General features: G+C 32.8%; 1 protein-coding gene across 1 annotated transcript in view; it reads left to right on the forward strand.

Moving 5' to 3' along the window:
- LOC140448876 (otoferlin-like) overlaps positions 1 to 22648 on the forward strand; it is a 576219-nt gene that overhangs the window by 244141 nt on the left and 309430 nt on the right. Inside the window, exon 7 of the mRNA XM_072542001.1 lies at positions 16883 to 16945. Within this exon, the coding sequence (XP_072398102.1) occupies positions 16883 to 16945 (63 nt within the window). The remainder of the gene's footprint in view (positions 1 to 16882; positions 16946 to 22648) is intronic.

The following is a 22648-nucleotide window of genomic DNA, read 5'->3' on the forward strand; positions in this document are numbered from 1 at the left end:
TCCAAAACATAACTCGTAAACCACCGTCTAGACGAACATTATGTACATATCTGAATATTTCTTGTCATCTAAATAACAATCAGGTGAGAGACAAAACCTAGCTTCAAATATTCCTCAATAGTTTATTTCTTCATATTGTTCCCGTACAGTTATATGTATATTTCGGTGAGCTAATCCTACTACATATCTATTCTGTCGAGGTGTAAGCACGTTGACGAGATCCATATCATTTAACGGCATCACTAAATTTTTCATATCGATGGCACAACTGCAAAATCGCGCTTTGAGTGACTTTAAAATATCAGACTGCGAAAGACGCTCTAAATCATATTCACGGCACTTACCATTTGATCATGTGCTAAATACCAAAGATTTATGACGACCTTACTAATTGTATATGGTTGACGAATTGACCAAAATCGGGACTTTCGGTTCAAAGTATGATGGAAGATTCGAACTAGGATCATAACTCCTGATTTATATTAGAGTTTGAAGAAGGAACTTTCGTTTTAGGTTAGGAATTTCTGGTTCAGATAAGAGTTAAATAACGTAAAGAATAGAGAAAAACTAGGATTAAAAACAGGATATTAAAAGTCTATTTAGATAAAAAATATTCAACGAAACCTTAACTGATCCACAACAATGTCAAAATATTGGATAATAGAGGTAACCATATAGTACTAAATGAAACAGAATGGAATAAGAAAAAAGTAAAAATCCAAAGATTTCTACTTGTTCAAAACCAAAATTTAGATTCTCTCCTAAACCTGTGATATAAATGTAACTCACCTAAACTTCTCACCTAAACCTGTAATTCTCACCTAAACCTGTAAATAAAGATATAGAAAAGACAGTTCGGATTTGATTGCACGTATAGTGCTTATACGTATTTCGTTCTTTTTAGGACTCATCAGAGCGCCTCAGTAGAAAGCTCTAAACGTGAAATCAAATATTTTCCGTCAAAGGAAGTAATTATGAAATAACTTCCTATAGACGCATTGGCGACATCTAAGAATAAAGCAAAAAGGAAAAATCCGAAGATTTCTACGTATTCGAAACCAAAATTCAGATTCTCACCTATCTCACCTAAATCGTAGAAGGCACATATTAGATTAGCACATTAAATCAAAATATTTAATTTTATTTTTAGTGCTTCATACCGAGGAGCTCTGAGGAGTCATAAAAAAGACGAAATACGTATAAGCGAATTTTAGAAATACTATTTTTGAAATCAAATCTTTACACAGTCTTTTTTGTAGAACGGAATAAATTTTTGTAGTTGCTTATTAATTCACAGCATTTACCAATACTTTGATTTAAAATAATGGTTTCACTTTTTATAGTGGCAGTTTACTTTATCTACGAGCAACCTCTGAAATGGAAATCAAAACGTCAAAAATATTACCTTAAAATCATTGTGAATCAGTAAAAATAGTATTGTGTAAATTTTATTTTATCGACAGTTACTATGGGTACTTATGGGATGATATGATGTAGTAAATTATGTTTGGGGCTATAGTTTTCGATAAATGAATACGTTTTCATTTAAACCACTCCATTCAAGTACTAATTATATATAATCCCTCTTAAATTTTATTGGTTTTTCGTTAAAAGCGTTCTAAAGCGTATTATTTTCTCATTGGAATAAATATTTTTCGAACCAAAGTACACATCCCCTTTCCAAGAAATAATAAGCTTAGGCCTAATTTATAAAAAGCCAAAATCCGATTTTAGTTGTCAGTTTGTTTAACTTATTTATTTTCAGTATCAGTAAAAACATTAATTTGTAAATTTTATTTTATCGACAGTATCTACAGATACTTATGGGATATTTTTAAACTGTTGTCAGATTTGAAATTATATTTAAATAATTTACTAATCTATGAAAATCTAATGCCCCCTGATCTGCAACCAATGTTTTTTATTTATCATACACATTTTTTCATCAGGATGGGGTATGGGAATCTTGGAGGTCTAACAGATAGAGTTTGGAGTTGGTAGATGCGCTTTAAGAAAAAGAGTACAACTGATTTACATTCCGTGGTGAGATGTACCGTTCGCGTCATAAAAAACTGGTACAATTATTTTAACCAAAAATCGTGTTTTTTAAGTTGTGTACGTTGATCTTGTCACATGTGTCATTCTAATTTCTAGGACACCGTTGCCAGTTCAACGAAAATATTATATGAAACCAGCTAAAAGCAGGGCTGTGCGATAGACCGCCAGTTTTGAGTGTACTAAAAACTAAAACATCGAGCATTCTCGATCAATCAATCACATTAAATTTGTTTAAACATGCATCCTAAAAAATTCCCATATTAATTTTGTAATTTTCCATCATCTCAATTAAGTACCCATACATTGATTTGTGTCTTATTATAATTTATGAAAATATTTCGATTCAAAAATAATGATAGATAATCAATCTAGACATAACTTTAAATTATTATAATAAAACATTACAGTCGGATATTAGATTGTAACTGTCACGTTTTGAAAAGCGTTTTTTCGCCCCGGATATTTTATAGTTTATAATACGTAGGATAAAGTACTTTTCACATTTATCGTTCTTATACTAAATAATCAATTAATTTTGGTAGTTTGCATGTTATTAAACTTATTAACACAAAACACAGTTCGTGTTCGGTAGGCAATTGAAGTATAAAATTACAGTAGACGCATTCCAATGTTCCCTGTGCCAATACAGATCCTTCAAACATTTTGGATATTAACTTAACCCTATCTCTGGTTATTAAATTAATTAGATACGGTTTTTTGTTGTTAATGATAAAAATAATACCCATCTACATTACAATACAATTACAATAATACATTTTTGAACGTTTTTTTTTTATTTAGATTTAGTGCAATTCCGTTATCTGTGATGGCAACAACGAATTGATTCACGAACCATTGTGTCCAGTCTGAACACAGGTTTACATTGGGAAAAAAAAGTGTACCAGTTTTATATGACGGGAAGTGTACGTCATAAACAAGTGTTGAATGTTACGTATTGTGGCATGCTAAATTTTTCGATTACTGGCCTGTATTTTCAATACTGTGTCTAGAAAGATAATTAATTTTTATCGCTTCAAATACTTATGAGTGTTTAAGAGACTCTTGTTCTTAAAAGAACTTTTCCGTAATAAATTATGTTTGGGGCTATAGTTTTCGATAAATGAATACGTTTTCATTTAAACCACTCCATTCAAGTACTAATTATATATAATCCCTCTTAAATTTTATTGGTTTTTCGTTAAAAGCGTTCTAAAGCGTATTATTTTCTCATTGGAACAAATATTTTTCGAACCAAAGTACACATCCCCTTTCTAAGAAATAATAAGCTTAGGCCTAATTTAAAAAAGCCAAAATCCGATTTCAGTTGTCAGTTTGTTTAGCTTTGAGTTTCTTCATAATTTTCAGGTTAAAACTTATTGGCGCCCATTTTGTTCTACAGTTTAGCTGTATTGCGTGTTTCTCGTTTTTCTTTGTCAAACTGTGATAATTTGTTATCTTTTTATTATCTATCATTTATATATCTATTTTGTTCTCCAATTTTTTACCATCTATATCCTTACCCACTCCTAATAAATATCTCTGACTTGACCAACGTGGTTTTTGTTGAGTATTGTGTAAGAAAAGCTTTTTATTATCAACTTTTGTCAACTTTTTCGTTACAGTATGTATGCTTCTCAAATCGGTCTGGGTGAGAATGTAAGAAAAGCTTTCCATGATCAATTAGGAGACATATTGAGTGATATTCCATCAAAGAAAACAGTCATCATAGGAGGTGATTTTAATACACACGAGGACCAGTCAGAGAGGATATAAAGCAATACATGGAGTAGTAGGTTTTAGAACAAGAAATGAATCTGGAGATTCTCGCATTAGATATTGCGATTGCTTACACATTTCTCTAAAAGACGGAAACGTATTATATACAAAATTGAATAAAATCAACCCCAAAAATGATATTTCACGGCAAGAAAAGAAGGTCTATTTAGAGAAAAGAATAGTAAACGAAATATGCTGAGACATGCAAAGAAGTCCTAATAAAATGTTGAGGAACATGGACATTACTATTAGAGTTGAACTGTTAAAATACTTGGAAAAATTAAACAGTGGCAAGAAAATAGATCGAAGATAGATCTTTAAAATAATAAAAAGTTTATATAAATCTATTCAATCAACTCGATACCAGGGAAGGAAAAACAAAGTTATATAAAATTCCCAAATATATAGCAAAGAAAGGCAAACGATTTTAATCAGATCGGATTTATCCGAAATGAAAATAATACAATACTAATTCACGAAAAGGATATTAAAAATCGAAGAAAAACGTACTTTGATAGTTTGTTACATGAAAATTTGACAGAAAATCATTTAAGCTAACACAGACAGAAACAGCAATGATCGCCAAGATAACCAACGAAGAAGTTGTTCAAACGATTCAAAAAATAAAAAAAGGTAAAGCAATTGGACCAGATGATATTTCTAGAGAAGTGTGGACAGCTTTAGTAGAAACAGGAACAAGTTGGCCAACAGCTTTATAACGGAATTATGAAAGTAAGATAAATGCCAGATGGATGAAACGGCAGTATATTATTATAGTTTATTTTTATGAACGAGAGAGTAATTAGCATAATTTTAACTGGTAGCTCCGACCACTCCATGGGCGTGCTCAAGATTAATTGAAAAATTACTTTGAATAATTGTAAAAAATAAATGAATTATTTCAGTGTTATAAAGTGTTATGTGTATGTAAACAAAAGTGACCTCTTTTATCACACACTATATTAGAACTGACTGGCCTACATTAAAAAGGGTTTTAAAAAATTCACATTTTTTTTAATTTTTAAAAATTACAAAAGAGAAAAAGAGTTTTTAAAACCGTCTAAGGTATGTTAAATAGATGAATAAAAATATTAATATAAAACTTACAGCTACTTATTACAAATCCAAATCAGATTCAGAGGATGAACTTTCAGAACCAAGATTTATAATAACTGGCTCGATCATTTTATCAGTAATATTGTCCAGCTTCCACATTTTTTCCTCTTCTTTAATAGTGTGATTTACTACCTTTTCCCAGTTTTCAGGTTTTACATTATTTACGGCCTCCAAAAACAACTGTTTAACATCATGAATTTTAAAAGTGGTATTTTTTCTTGAAACTTCACTCTTTATCTGTGCCCATACCAGTTCAATCGGGTTTAATTCACAATGATATGGTGGGGATCTAAGTACTGTCATTCCACGATTTTTGGCAATTTCATCAATTTCGTATTTTTTAAATTTTTCTTTATAAAGGGCACACAACGAATAAAGTTCCTTTCTTATAGATCCGGGATGGTACGTAATATTTTTTGAACTCAGCCAATTCTGCAAGTCTTTTTTTAACCACTTGGTTGTGGGCAGTCCTTCTATAAGTCTGGAGTGATAACTTGCATTATCCATTACTATTACACAGTTCTTAGGAAGAAGATCTATCATTTGTTCGAACCATTCTTGAAAGACATCAGCGTTCATGTCTTCATGGTAGTCACCGGTACGAGTTGATTCAAAAGTTAATAAACCACCTTCAACAAAACCGTCTTAACTGCCAATGTGTACTATTATCAGCCTGCGTCCCTTTCCTGATGGTGGGTTTAAACCAGTAGATAAGTTATTTACAAAAGCGTGCCTTTGACTTGTAACAGTTTCATCCTGACAAAATTTATTTGGTGTATGACCCTCGTTGATCCATGTTTCATCAAGATAAAATATTTTTCTTTTTTGGTTTCTCATTTCCTTTATGGTTCTTAGAAAATGTCTTCTCCATATGACAATATCGCTTCTTTCTAATAAAATAGACTTTCTGGGATTCTTTTTCCAGCGGAAGCCTATTTCTTTTAAAAGTTTCCATAACGTACTTCGACTCATTTCTGGGTAATCCTTATCATCTCGAACTGAGACAAGAACCTTATCCAATGTTGGAAATTCTTGTCTAAAGAAGAATTCATGCACTTTCCGTCGAAGTCCTTCTTTAAAATGATATTCTATTTGAAATTTTGGTTTCCCTGGAGCATTACGTGGCATTTGAAAACTACCACATTTCTCTTCTTTAATAACTCTGTAAATCGTAGATTTCCCAACACCAAGTGTACTGCTAACTAACTCAACGGTCTCATCAACACTTTCACATAAACGTTTGTCTGTAAATGATTTAAAACAATTAAATATTAATGTTTTTTCATTAACTGTTAGAGGACCAATTTTTCGGCGTTTACACGGCACTTCCAAATTTTCCATAACACTAGTATACACAATAAACTGCACCTTGCAACTGAAGTACCTACTTTAAGTGAACTGTTAAGAATTTTGAATACGCCACTTGGACCTTCCTATATACAAAATGGAAAAACCCACTATCACATTTTCTGTGGAATAAGTTTAGAAGGTAATTATCTAGTCAATTACTGTCGTAGATTCCTGGAATTAAAGAATTAAATGTTTGATTGTTGAAACCCTTACTTCGTGGAATGCACTCATTTCAGATAAAATAAAACGTTTTATTTTATCTAAAGAATTAAACTTTATTTTGCAAATGGGCAAAGAATTAAACTTTATTTTGCAAATAGATAAAATAAAACGTTTTATTTTATCTAAAGAGTTAAACTTTATTTTGCAAATAGGTAGGTACTTATTAAACTTTTATTGGTTATATATAACCAATAAAATAAACATCTTACATTTCTTGCAAATTCATTAGTACCTGTTAACCTCCATCACTCCGACACTGGCAACCTTATTTAGGGATTAGTAACCCTCACAACTATTGTATTCTATTCTGCTCCAACCTTTATACCTGGTGGTCATACTCAATTTAAAATTGTTTTCCTATATACTTCTGTAAACTTGTTGACAAATATCTGTTTTTCATTGATTCACCCGTATCGACAGTTTAGGGATTTGCATACATAATTTATTGTTTTATTACTCTCTCATACATAAAAATACACTATAGTACTTTTTTACAAAAACAAGACAGATGTACAACAATACCCAAAATAGACGGCCATAAAACTGTGGTATTAATTGGGATAATGTGCACTTTTCGATCCTTAGTAATAAAAACTCATAATAAAATATATTTTAATTTAGTATATTACTTTATTTGTCTAACCATTATTTTTGTTTATACTCACGACTGCTAGCGAGACATATTTATAAGCATATGATGCCGACCTGGTCTATTAGTTGGGAAACTTAATTCTACTATGATTAAATAATATTAATACATATTGTTTGTGTGCTCGTATATATTGTAACCTCGGAAACCTTTTTTGGATGGTGCTAGAAAGGTCACCAATGGAGACACTGCGGACGGCAGCCAGATGGTTAATGGAGAGCGAGTCGTGGGTTCGAAACTAGCTTTTGGAACAGGAAATGGGTCCAACGAACGAAATAAGTAAAGATGGGATAAGAGATATTAGAAAAGATACATAAATAAACAAAAAGATAGATGGGTAAATTATCAAAGATAAAATAAGATAGGGAACAGGGCGCCACTTAATTTTTTGGAGTTTAAGGAAAAAATTAAGAAACCTTAGAAAAGAAAAGAAATAAAGAAAGATATTTTGGTTCTGAGACCAAATCCAAGGAAAGATCTAAACAGTTAACTATTTAATAAATTTGGTCAACACACTATATAAACAAATAATAAACATATTAGGTGGACGAAGTCCTTACTTACTTACAAAACTTAATCGGCCTGATCTTTCTACTAGTCAAAGGTATAGTAATATTTAAAGGTAAAAAGCAAATATTCAGAGTTATGGTTATCTCAGGAAACTTGTTAGGAGTCGGCAAATAAAATACATACATAAAACAAAAACAATATATTCAATAACACAATGATGTCGGTAGCTGAATGTACATACAAGTAATAAAAATACACCATGAATTATGAAATGGTGGTGTACACATAAAAATAAGCAGTAATATGAATAATAAGTACCTTTACAAATACCACAATATAATAATGCGCAGGTTCAATTATCAGCCAAGAGAGCCTGATAGTGAGTAAGAAAAAATTCAACCAAGGTTGATTAAAGAAGGTCTCTCTTTGCTGTTTAATGGCATATCTCGAGACACTGGGTTAAAAATGCATAACAATTATAGCAAATAACAAAAATTAATCAAATCTAAATTTACAAGAATACAAAAAGGTTACCGAAATAAAAATTTAACCAAACCGCACTTGGTTAAGTTGATTATCTATCTCGCACTGTTATTTAATGATTGAGAACTAAATGTTCGTAATTATGTTTATTGAAATTTCTTAGTAGCTGATGGAAAGTTCGTAAGAAAATATTGAATGTAAAAATCAGTAGTTACTCTCAACTACAGGTGAAGACATGGATGAACTTAGATTCGCCCAGATGATTAAAAAAAATATGATAGAGTACTATATTATTCGCCCAGATAAGTGGAGATACTAAGATTATGGTAACTTACAGTAATTCCTGATGACTGATGCACTATTTCACTAAAGGTAATTTAATTTACTATAATACTTTACTTGTATCAAGCACTAAAGTAAATTAAAATTAAAGGTACTCTATACCAATATTTAATCTAATATGATAATAGATCAAAAAACTCAAATATACAAGTGTATACACACTAAGAAAGAAAATGCACAGAGACGATAATGAGCAAAGCACCTTACGAGAAGTAGGTCTTTTCTCAACGAATGCCCACTGGGAAGTAGTCTCCTTTCTGCAAAAATTTACCAAACTACCCAAGAAAAAGGTGGGGAAAATGATAATCAGCCTGTATCTATTTCTAAGAAGACAAAAAGATTCTAACGAACATCGAAACTAACGGTACCCTTCTAGCTAGGAACGTGATGAAATATAAAATCCCAGGAATTACGTTCTCTTCAGAAATATTACGACAACGTGCCTTCGGCGATATTTAACAATTTTATCATAAAGGAACCCGGCCTTAGAGCCGGAAGGAATTAACCGAGGATTACCTAAACCGTCGTTTTTAAATAAGTAGGTAGATTGTTCCGTAATATTTCGATAATTTTCAATAAAACTTCCAACGGGGTAAAAGGATTAGAAATAATTTAATATATTAACTATAAAAAAATGTTACAATATATTTCTTTATATCAGACTACTCGTGACTTCCCCAATGGCAATGTAGATTTATCAACGTATAGAGGTTTAAGTTCGACTCTATACAGTTCACTTCAGTTCGTTGTTTCTTTAATTATTAAACATTTATATTAGACATTAAAACTTATGTTTTATTTGTTATTGTAAGCCATTTTTTCACTTAACGCTTAAGGGTTAAAACCTACTACACCTACCCCTTTTAGAAGAAAAACTTTAATTGAGGATTAAGAGAAGCGTCCTCTTCCCGTTTTACAAAAAAATGCATCTTAGATACGAGAATATCTCGAGTATATACGGATATTTTCTTAAAACCAAATTTACGATGCCTAACTTTTTAACAATTAATTATAGTTATTTATTGTACAAGTCGATAAAATTGTACTTTATCTTCGAGAGCGTTTTTTAGCGTCGAGACGTCAGTCGAGACGCTAATTATGCTCGAGAAGATATTGCGATTTTATCGTCGTGTGCAATACAACATTTTTTTCTATAGCAAGACTTCAAGTTCAGGTAAAAAATAGAATTTCAAAAAATTGTAATTTTTAGCACAAAAATCGCAATTGTGTTGCTCCGTTGCTAGAAATATGAATTACTCTGTCAACAAATGTCAAACAAATGTTACGTTTTGGTTTTTGCGGAGAATATTGTTGCGTTTTGTGTACAAAGTGAATAAATACGAAATGGACGGAAAAGAATTGACACAAGAAAATGAAAACCTGCCATCAGATGTAGAAAATGCGTTTTAATGTGTTTAATTTGTAAATTTTATTGAATAAAAAAAAGTTAAAACATTTTATCTACTCTTGTTGTTAAAGTGTCACTTTATCTACCCTTGCGGTTAAAGTGATACTTTATCTACTCAAAACAGTTATTATAGCAACACTTTAACATTAGCTATGGAAAAAAATTACTTATTAAACTTAATTCTATTCTATACCGTCTTTCACTAACAAATTCACTTATTGTAGGAATATATTCTATATCTACATATGTACTTTCCTTTTAATTTTCGCGCAAATCTGATTTGAATTTACAATTCAGTTTACAATTATCCTTGACACGGATCAGTTAATTAGTTACTTTGGACATCTCAATTGAAATTTACAATTTACAACTTATTTTATTGGATGACATTTATTATTTACAATTTACAATTTAAATATTTTAATTAATATTTTGTTAATTCTTATTTATACTCTTTTACTTGACATTCATGACAATTCTAATGTATCTTCTTATATTTTTCCATACTCGTCCACCTCAAATTTGCTTCTAGCGTTTATTTCCTCATCTGTCATTATCTTGTGTATAAACTCCACCAATACATATTTTTTCACTTTATTTTAAACCTCCGTACTTTCTTATACAGTGTCATTTTAAACATAATTCATTTTATTATCATTAATATTTCATATTAATATTTCATCATACATATAGCTTATTTCATTGTCATTTATTATATTCATATCACATATATATATATATATATATATATATATATATATATATATATATATATATATATATATATATCATTCATTTATTTCATTTATCTAGCCTCCGTAAGCCAACATTTGGTTAAAATCGGTGGATAGTTTTTTTCGCGGGGCATCTTAATCCTTTCAATTCTTTGATCCACTTGCACAAGCCTTAGCGTGATATGGTTAACTCAAAAGGGCAGAACGACAAATAATTTATGCATTTTTAATTTTTCTATAATTCTCATAATTCCTTATCCTGATTCTGATTCATGTGCTTGTCCTTAAACCAGATACGGTTATCTTCAAAAGACAGAATGTGTAATCTGGAAGCTTCCAAGCTTTTATAAATTACTTTTTACCCTTCTTACTGTGACAGGAATAGTGGGTTTCTGACTATGTTTTATTGTCCAAGTTTTTCTTATAATTCAGCTTTCAAATATACTTTTTGTCTAATTTATATAATTCTTCTCAAAATTCCTTTCCAAGTGTATGACATCTGCTGGTATCAATAGACTATTATAACTTTATTTCTGTAAACCCTATGTCTTCAGACATTGAAGTAATTCGTGTTCCCTCCAATGAAAACATTGACAGGACCCTGGTCTTCCTGGCCTTTCTGCATACGACCGTAAGCGAAATCACTAGCCCCTACGAGTCCGACATCATTATGAGGGTGGCGGGTTCCACGAAGCATCGCGGGGCTTCACCTCGTACTACCTGTGTTGCGAGTACGAACGCCCGTCCGTTATTATATGCCTCCTCCCCCCCCACCCATCCCCCCTCCCCCCCCCCCCGAGGCGAAAAGGTGAACGCAGGCAGAGGAATTCTACCTCGCACGTAGACAGGTCGCCGCCGAGGATATCTCGTCTACCACTCTTGTATCTTTCAAGGTGGGTACATGCCGGACTCAGCACCCCTCATGAGGAAGGAGCGCGTCAGAGTCGCAGCTCGTTCAACCCAACCTCACCTGGCTCTTGTGGAAATGAGAGTAGAGTGGTCCCACGAGAGTCTCGTCTCAAGTACTAGGATTAATAATAATGTTTGTATTTTGAGAACGATTTCCGAAGTGGAAATTGAAACGTCAATAAACGTATTTTAACCTTTAATTGTGGCTTATTCCCACTTAAATAGTAATTAAGTACTAGGAGTGTAGACTGGTGACCGTAACGCCGAAGCGCCCTGCGTGCGTTTCTACAAACCCGACACCTTAAGCAACGGCTCACTACCTCTCATTTCCTTCCTATTAGTCGCTTCTTACGACAGGTAGGGTAAATTGCCTCGGCCGTATTCTTATCTCCGCGAGCAGTACGTCTTCAGACAGTCGGAATGATACAAAATAAAATACGGAAAGCCAGCACATGTGTACTGCTATTTCCACTATTCCAGTGTAAATCTGCAAAAAGCGCCACCTATTTTGGTAGGCTTAAACGAAAACTGCTATCATTTTCTGTCTGTTTGAGCTTTACGAAATGTGTAGAAGACTTACAAATTTCAGCAAAGCTTAGCTTAATATTTTCAGTAAAAAAATGCGAATCTTTTTTTTACAGAATAATACTAATATCTATATTTTATTAAATATATACTTTTAACTGGCAGAAATATTCTCCGATTAAGTATATTATTTTATACTATAAAATCCATAATACGAAACTAATGAAATTACGATATAAATAAAGGTCCATAGTTACATTAATTAAATGATTTACATATCTATGTAAATAATATAATTTGAACGCTTTGACGGATTTTTAGTTACGTCCAGATTTTTACACTTTTCTGTTATTTCCACTCGTACACTATCTTTACTTTAAATAAGTTATTCTGTATATTCACAACATTCTTTGAATTTCCCAAAGGATTATATCAAACTTGGATGTTGACTTAAATAAGAAACCGTTATGCTGAACGTTCAATTCAAATATTTATTCAACTGCCGAGATGGAATAAAACAACAAACTACAAGCTCATTTGTCAGGGCTGTCTGATACGGATAATCTGTAAATCGTTGGGACAAGATAAGCTTTAAGAAAAACCAACCCAATTTTTTTATGGGATTTGTTTATGGGAATATTAGGGTAAACGGAGAAGTACAAGGTGGACACAAACTATTATCAGTGTATATATTTATATATATATATATATATATATATATATATATATATATATATATATATATATATAATAAATATTGGATAAAATACCGAAGAACTTTTCACATTCATTAATATGGTACAATAATCTTAACGAGAAATAATAATACCTACCATAATTTCAATAATACCTTGATGCACATGCAAAGCTATTCGTCATTTCCCCAATATCTCATTCCACAGATACCATCCTGATACTCAAGTAGATTAGGCTCAACCAGACCTAATCATCAACAGACTGAAACTCATAGTGGATGAGTCCTGTATTGGAAGTCAAAATCGATTGCTGTAGTTTCATAAAACATCGTCTAGCACAGGGACTCTTTTGGTAAACTGTGCTAACGAAGTCACAAGAAATAGACTACTGGGGTGGTAACGACTATAGAGAGCCTATAGGATTAAGTCGACTTGAATGTAGTCGATTCCAACAGGATGCCCAAACGCTCCATAGTACTCACTAGCATTTCCGAGAAAAAAGCTGAGAAAGCAACAATCAGAACTTGTTTAGCGTGGCAAAATAAAAACCTCAAGATGAAAGACTGGTTGTTGAAGAATCAGAATATCGGAGAAAACGTCCAAAGTCTAGAAGCTGATAACTTTTAAGGCGTATTAAGACTTAAAAAGATATCGTTCCAAACCATTAGAGTCCCGCAAGTGAACCTTCAGCATAGTAAGACAGCTTTGACAAAACTTACTGTTATAGCACTCTTGTTTACAAGGGCAAAATAAGAGGTCTATTGGGTATTGGTGGATAGCTTATATATAGCCAGTCTGGCAGGTCCCAAGGACGTGCATAATAGCCAAAAGAAATATCAGAACACTACGGTTAATAATTTTGTGTGCCGGGGGCTTAACCACAGTAAATATGATGATTATAGAGGGAGAAGGTATGTAAGAGATAATTCCCGGATCAGCATACCTGCCATATAATGATCCTAAACAACCACCATCAAGGGAGTTGGAACAGCTAATGAGAGAATGCAGGGAAAATGGACTGCAATTAATCATTGGCTGTGATGTGTATGCACACCATCTGACTTGGGGCAATACAAACACCTATGTAAGAGGTAAGTCATTACTACAGTTTTCTATGGAACATAATTTAGACATACTAAACATATGAAACAAACCATTCTTCGTAACTTTATAATGGAAGGAGGTAATTGATGTAACAGATTCTAATCTTTTCAGTCCATTGACACATTTGTTTTGAACCACAACCAATAAGCCTATCAAGGAAACTTATCGTAATCCTTGTATAACAAACTGGGAAGCATATTAAGCATAATTGGAATATTGTTTATGCAGAGTTAAAGAGACAATAACGCATACATTGTACGTAGGAATGGCTGCTGAAGAGTTTCAAGAGGTTGTCATGTCAGTGTTCGAAGACAACTATCTGGAGATAGTGAGGAATTCCAACAGGAAAGTACACTGGTGAAATGATAACTTTGCAAATCAACGGACATAATTTAGACGAAAATTTAATGATAAAAGATCAGGTGAGTGGGGTGATTATCGCAAAGCTCTGACTGAATATATTAAGCAACTGAGAAGGGCAAAACAGAATAGTGTAGATGGAACAGACTGCAGAAATGTCAAGGCTCCATACAGTTCTCTCAAAGGACTCTCAGATACCCTTTCCATCGCTCTATAAGGAGTCAGATTAATATACTCAAAATGGTGAAGAGACCCTGAAAGATCTTTTTAAGGTGAACTTTCCTGAGTCTGAAACCAAACTGATATCACTAGACATATGGCAGACTAGACTGTATACCATGACTTCTGGTTCTAGGTGAAACTGGCATGATGCAAAAAAAATGGTGTGAGGCAAAATACCGGGTCTGGATAACCATACAGGAAAAAGCTAAGTCCCCACGACCAATACGACTGGTGTGATTCATACTGAAGATTAGAAAAAATGCTCGATAGGCATATTAGGGATGGTTTATTGGTTAAAAGTCCGATATATCAGGGACAGTACGCATATCGAGCAGTAGTCTCCACAGAGGTGATTGGGGCATTTCTCGATATTGAGGGAGCATTCGAGATTACCTCATACGAAGCAATCACAAGGGCGATTTGTCTAAAAGGAATAGACGAAACAAGCTGCAGGTAAAGAGACTATATACTGAGGAACCGTGAATTATATGCAACTTTGCTGGGGGACACAGTATCATAGGCTGTCCACAGGGGGAGTTTTATCCCCTCTCTTGTTGAATCTGACCATGTATGGGCTGATAGCTAGACTAAGCAACCATAGACATCATATCCTGAGCTATGCGGGTGAGACATAATGGTTTGCATTATGTCTCACCCGACTCTGACTGTAGTTACAGAAAGGACTTCAAATGTATAATTTAACATCAGTCCTCTGAAGTCCAAAATCATAAAATTTATCAAAAGGAGCAATTTTAAAGAATTGAGTCATATAAGCCTAAATGATACACGTTTAAGTCTGGTGAGTGAAGTAAAGTATCGTAAGGTAATATTAGACTTAGGGCTTACTTGAAATCAGCAGATAGACTGAATAACCAAGAGAGTGGTAACTACGGTAATGGTATCCAAACGCACGTATGAAAAAATGTGGTAATTAATATGTATCGGTGGTATGGCGGCCAGAAAAGTGCCATCCTCAAATTAAACAAGGTACAAAGACTTGCTAGCTTGGGAATCACAGGGTCTATGAAGGGCACACCAATGGTAGCTATAAAGGCCCTACTGGATCTCCCTCCTTTACATACAATTATAAAAGAAAAGGCGAGGATGGGAGAAAATCTGTGGAATTTACTGGTTAGATCAGAACATATTAAAATAAACAGAACTAAAGATGCCGTATGGATGATGATTTCTGACCCTATGGCATCCAGATACCAGCCTACACAGTATCTTTACAAATGCACATTTGCCCACGAGAGGAATGGGACAGAGGAAACTCTCGAGATTATATCTGGTATACGGATGAGTCTAAAACTGCGAAGAGTCGGTTGCAGGAATGTTCGGTAGTGGTGGAAATTTTATTATTTTCATTCCACTAGGAAAATATTTCGCTATCTTGTAGTGTGCAGTGTGAATTTTTTGCTATCTTGAAGTGTGCAAGAGACCTTAACTTAAAGGGTTTTAAATCTAAAGCGGATTAATATATGTACAGATAGCCAAGCAGCTATTAGGGCTGTCATAAACCCTAAGGTGGACTAATATGGAAATGTTGAAACGAACTCGACAGACCAGCGGAATATAACAGTGTTACACTGGTATGGGTTTTAGGTCATCGGAGCATATATAGCAATGAAAGAGCTGATACTCACACTGAGAAAATATATCTGGTCAAACATATTGCGAGTAGAAATCACCTCAGAGTCATAACAGGCTCCCTTACTGGACATGCGCTAGCTAAGGGGCACTACTTGTATACAATTTAATGGGAAGTTTAGTTGCATACTCGTACCAGAAAACCTGAAACCGTCAACCATATCTGGCATGACTGCTAGGCATAGTATCGCAGGAGGCAAACACTTTTTGAAGACAATGAAGTGACTTATATATATGGTACCCATCCATCAGATCTATATAACCTGATACAGGATTTTAGAATTCTAGAATGGGTATCATGAAGGAATGGAAGATGTACAATGAGCCAATTGGCTGCAGTACGACCCGTTCTTAAGTAAGTAAATTAAAATAAGTGTAAGAAGACTGCAAATCAAATAAATATTACAGTACGTTGATCAATGACTCTTTATATTTAATTTAGTACATAGCTCATTCGACTAATTTTTCTATATTGTGAGCACTTGCCTGCTCTCCACTATTAAGTGTAGGTATGCAAGTAGACTTCAGCTATAAATGTCTAATTTCTCATTAATTTCACTCGTTATAGGTTGACATTCAAAAATGTGTTATGTTTTATGTCTTAATTTATATAATTGAACATAAATGTTAATTAGGTAATCGTCAACTCCATAAATAAATCAATTTTCATTGTTTCGTGTGAGCTCCAAATTGTCACTCTGTTTATAAATTTTATTTTTTAATATTGAAAACTAAACAAAATCAATTAATTCATGATATTTTGTTTCAGTACTTCGTTTTTGATTTCCACATGCCGCCAATAATGTTATTCGATAAAATCATAATGCTGTCGGTAAGTTTTTATTCTATATAAAATAGTAAATTGATTAAAATACACACAAATGGGTTTATTTTTATTTATTTTTTATAAACTAATATCGTTATAATAGAGGTACATATACTTTTTTGTGAAATAAAATTAAGTAAACTTTTATTTCCTAGAGAAGCAAAAACCATTGGCAATCAAACTAAAATTATCCGGTAACTACCAATAAATTTTTTATGTATTTTCTATAAAAATTGAATCGCTCGTTTCAAAAAACAACATAAGTCACTAAAACGCACTTTTACAGGAGAGGCATAAAATTTAATGAATAAATATATTGTATAAATTAATTACCTAAACTTTACTATTTTTACTGCGAGTTAACAACAATTTCAGTTTAAAATATGTTTATTTTGATGTTTCGATTTTACTTTGTAAATCATTTTCCAAAGTAAAAATAAAAACGCCAAAAAAAGTATTTTACACTAAAATTGTGGCTAATTCTAAGTAAAAATAAGAAATTGTAATAAGATGCCACAAGAAAATAGCTTCCGAACAATATTATGTACCAAGACCGCTCAAAAATTGACGTAAAAACATGCCTTTAATAAAAATAATATACAGAACAGGTTTTTCGACAAAGATGTTTTTGAAAAAGTCAAATTTGGGATCGTGACTTATGTAGCTTATGCAATGAATAACAGTAACCAGTAGCACTTTGTTACAAATTAGGTACACAAACAACGATAAATTAAACACAATGAATAGAAATTAAAACGATTTGTTAAAGTTATTGTAATAGTAATTTTACAGGTAGGCTCTGCGCTATATACCGTGCTGTGACTGTGAAACTTTTTAACATACTTACCTTCACAACAGCCCTGATCGTAACGTAACAGATTTCCTTAGCTCTCTAAACGCAATAAAACATTTTTTCCGAAACATCCTTTTGAAAAGTTACTAAAATACCAGCTGTCCCAAGCTCATCAGCATGGAGGAAGAGTTCAATTTTTGTGGGTACCCTCACACGTTAGAATAACGGGAAACGAAGAAGCTGACAGGACTGCACGACAAGCAATTTTAAGCGATTATTCGGAGCCTATAGACAAGTAGTGTGTTTCCAGTTACTTAAAAGCTTATTTTAAAAATAAAGTGTTATATTTGTGGCGAAATGAGAGGTCTCAAATTAATTCTAAGCTGAATAAGATCAAGAGTAACAAGCTTAACAGGCGTGAACAAATTGTGCTTGCGCGTCTACGTCTAGAACATACCAAGCTAACACACTTTTACCTTTTCATAAAGAATAACCCACTCATATGTGATCAGTGTAACGTTCGATTAACATTTGAACACTTTTTAATAAATTGTGGTAAATATGATTAAGAAAGACGTCATTACAATATTTCGAACTCTCTAGCAAAAGCTCTAGGTCAGGAGTGTTCCTATGATAATATAATTAAATATCTAAGATCTTTAAACATTTTCTATAATCTGTTATTTAATTTTGTTATTTATATTTTGTTTCGTCGCTAATAACCTTTTGATGGATGTGATTTTTTTTTTCTAATAAAAAAAAGTAATTTTACAATTATGAAACAATATTATACTTAGTATCATCTTCTGTATCTTCTCCCTCTTCTACCAGATATTGTACCGTTGTTGATTATTTTCTATTTTCTTGGAGTTTATTAACACACAGTTATTTGTATATGCTTGTTCTGTGGTTCTGTGGTAATGTTATGACGTGATTCGATGTTTTTCTTAATAAGCTGAATGTGTGAAGTGAAAGCTTAAACTATCAATAAACTGATGGGCTATAGCAGTCCTTTTTTTTATTGTATTTAAAGTATCTTATGTAAAATTTTTCGCTGAACGAACTATTCCCATCCTAAAGTACGGCTAAAAATACATTTAAAATGTATGTTAAAATATGTTAGATATAACAAGTTTATAGTTTTTTTTTATTTAAAATTAACGTGTCTCGACAGCTTATGGTCATTGACACGGGTACAGTTTACAACATTATACACATTTTATATAGGTACAAAAATTTGATATGAACATTTTTTTAAAGGTTAAAACAATAAAGCTTATCACTGTGCACTGTTTATATTAGCTGAATTAAACTTGTTTCTTTTAAAAATCTAAGAACACTGTCAAAACGGTTTGGAACACTGAGAATGTCTTTTAGATTTCCTTTTAGCCTGTGCTTGTTTCTGGAAGAATGATACTGGCAGCAGTCCACTATCACGTGTTTGATGGAAAGGAGGCTATTACAGTAGTGGCATACTGGAGGGTTTTCTGATGCCATAAGGTATCCATGTGTGAGACGTGTATGCCCTATTCGTAGTCGGTGAATAACTGATTTTTCTTTCCTGTTCATAGAGGAGATATTGACGCGAGATAAGTTGGGTTGAACGTCATGCAGCTTAGTTTTTGTTTTACTCCACAGGTTCGCCCATGAGTTGAGGATTTTTTGTTTTATCAATATTTTAAGATCCGTATGGATTTGGACCTCCTTGAAGGCTATGTCAGAAGAACATGCTGCTTTAGCGGCTTGGTCTGCTTTTTTGTTTCCCAATATACCAACATGAGATGGAGTCCAGATCATTATGACTTTTATGTTAGCAGAATATAGTTGGTTACAGATGGTGTGGATTTCCTGGACTAGTGAGCTTTTTAAGAAAATGCATCTTATGGAATGAATCGAGGAAAGAGAATGAGTGCAAATGGCGATTTTTATTCTTTCATTTGAAGTAGGATGGATTGAAGTCTTTAATGCTTATAGTATTCCATATAATTCTGCGGTATAGATACTACAACTTTTAGGCAATCGACACAGCGGACCCACAACAGTCTTCATTCTTGGACGCATCGACGCATCTAATAAAGGAGATAATATTTCTGGTAATGTGAGAGACTGATTGGATGCGTTTGCTGGGGGAGGTTCTATGTGATTGATTAGATTTATTACCGGGTTACTAAAAGTTAATAAAATTGTTATGTCGAGAAATCGAAAATTTAGTTAAACTTTTAGTCCTTATAACTTTTTACATAGTGCATTTTTTTTTTCAGAAGCTGTACAAACATATAAAGTTTAAACCTTTCTTGTTTAAACAATTTAAAAAAAAACTGGAAGAAACGTTCTTTTCCATTAAGTTACCAAACAATAAACAAATACCTTTTCGCACTTGCAGAATTAAAAAGACAAATCGGACGCGAGTACGTGTTATTTACGTGTATATGCGTGCTAAAAAGTTTCTTCATATTTTAAAATTTCAGTAACTCGACGCATGCGAATGTCGACAACACGTACTTGCCCGGTTTATGTTTTTGATTCTGAAAAAAGCTGTTTTTATTTATTGCTTGTTAACTTAATGAAAAACAAAGTTTCTTAAATTTGTTTAATAGTAAATGTTTGAATAGTTTCTTTAAACCTTGTATTTATTTGCAGCTTCTATAACGTTGCTGCTTGCAGCTTATTTGTTTCTTTTATAGAGACAAATGCACCATGTAAACAGGTTTGAGGACTAAAAGTTAGACTCAATCTAAAATTTTAATAACTTAACTTCTTCTTCTTGTAGTTCCTTCTCCTATCGGAGGTTGGCTATCACCACATCTATCCGTACCTTATTGGCGGCTGCTCTAAAAAGATCTACTGAGCTGCAACTATAACACTCTCTTAGGTTTCTCAGCCAGGAAAATCTTCGTCTTCTTATGGATCTTTTACCCTTGATTTTACCTTGCATTATGCCTTAAGCCTTAATATCTCATATTTCGCACCTCGGGTAATGTGGCCTAAATATTCCAGCTTTCTTGTTTTGATGTACTTTATGACCTCGCAATCCTTTTGTAGCCTTCTTAACACTTCTGCATTTGTAACTCGTTGGGTCCATGGTATTTTCAAAATCCTTCTATAGCACCACATCTCAAATGATTCCAACTTCTTTATATTCTCTACTTTTAGTGTCCAGCTTTCCATTCTATACAACAAAGCCGAGAACACGTAGCATCTTAAGGCTCTTATCCTCAGATCCAGAGGAAGGTCTCGATTGACAAACATTGTTTTCATTTTTATAAATGCTTGTCTTGCAATTTCAATGTGTGTCCTTATTTCTCTACCTTGGTCATTGTTTTCATTTACCCAGGTTCCCAGATATTTGTAGTTCTTCACTCTTTCTATAATAACTTAACTATATACTATAAACTATAAACTTTTCATATATAACATATATGTAGCATTTTTAAAGTATTTTTAGTCGTGGTTTAGAATGGGAGTGGCAAATTAAAATATACAAATTTGAAAATAAAAAAAAATTTATAGAAATTGGTATCTACCACTTTTTGAGATGGGAGTACCTACATTTTCAGTAAAAATTTTACATAAAATAAAATAGTTTTTGACTATTCTATTTTATGTATAATGCATACAGAAAGTTCCCTGTTGCCAGACTATTAGAACTTCTTCGCCCTCCTTTTTTGTACGGTTAACTCGGCTTCAGCAGCTCGACCATTGTCACCTCACTGTGGATATTCTATTTTGACAGTTGGCTCTTCGAAGGTAATGCAAGTATTAACCTGAGGTCTGCCACATCGTAAAATCGAACAATTGTTCTTAAAATGTTGGGCATAAAATTGACATTTCTCTTAAAAAAAAACGTTGACTTAGTATCTTATAGTGCATCGAAATATTGAATATTTTACTGATAATAATGAGTTTGCTTTCTTAGAAAAGACCAAATGTTGAAAGCGTTTTGTACCACATTTATCACATGACCTTGACTTAATAAATACCTTTTTCTAAATAATTTATTTTTTGGTATATATCAAAAATGTAAACAATGTGTTGGAACCGAGTCTTACTTTTGAGGTCTATGCTTTTTTAGTTTTAAATTATATTCTAAAGCTGTTTATATTTGTTAAGTTTAGTCGAAATCTTTATCCAAAAGTACTCAATAGTATTGGTTTTTGCATCTAAAAATTTTTTTTCTAAGTGAGACATAAACAACTTTTTACTGACTTACTTGCAATCGGGACATGTTCTGCGTACTAATATCATATTTTCCAGTTGGAATGTCGAGTCTTTAACTTTAGCATATTTTATAATATTTCGCTTATTAAACATCTTGTCTCTTCTTTCGTGGCTTAAAAATATTACTTTCTCTAGAATTAGACATATTTAAACTTGCAATTTTGTGAAACATCACGTACAAAATGTCATTCCATATTGACTAATGGTTCTCAGTAAACAAACACAAAGCACAATTGCTTACAAAATTGGCGTGGTGCCATGTTATCGACTGGCGATACTTCTCCATATTCTTCTTCTTATTGCGCCGTCTCCTTTCAAAGGTTGGCGATCTAAATGGCAATTGTAGCTTTGCAAACAGCTGCACGAAAGATTTTTGTGTATGAGCAGTTAAACAATCTCCTTAGGTCTTCAGCCTCGAGTCCTGGTGTCTTCCAACTGATCTTTTCCCCTGCACTTTACCTTCCAATATGATTTGGAGTAATTCATATCTTTTATCTCTCAACATATTACTCGAGTGTTGTATTGTTCTCTGTTTGATTATGCTAAGTAATTCTTTTTGTTTACTCATGCGCCGAAGTACCTCACCATATGGCAATTTTTTGTATCCATGGAATTCTCAGCATCCGTCTGTAAATATACATTTCAAAGGCATCTATTTTTTTTCTGTTTCAGAGTCCATTGTCCAACTTTCACAGCCA

This window comes from Diabrotica undecimpunctata, chromosome 8 (genome assembly GCF_040954645.1).
Source record: "Diabrotica undecimpunctata isolate CICGRU chromosome 8, icDiaUnde3, whole genome shotgun sequence".
Classification (NCBI taxonomy): domain Eukaryota; kingdom Metazoa; phylum Arthropoda; class Insecta; order Coleoptera; family Chrysomelidae; genus Diabrotica; species Diabrotica undecimpunctata.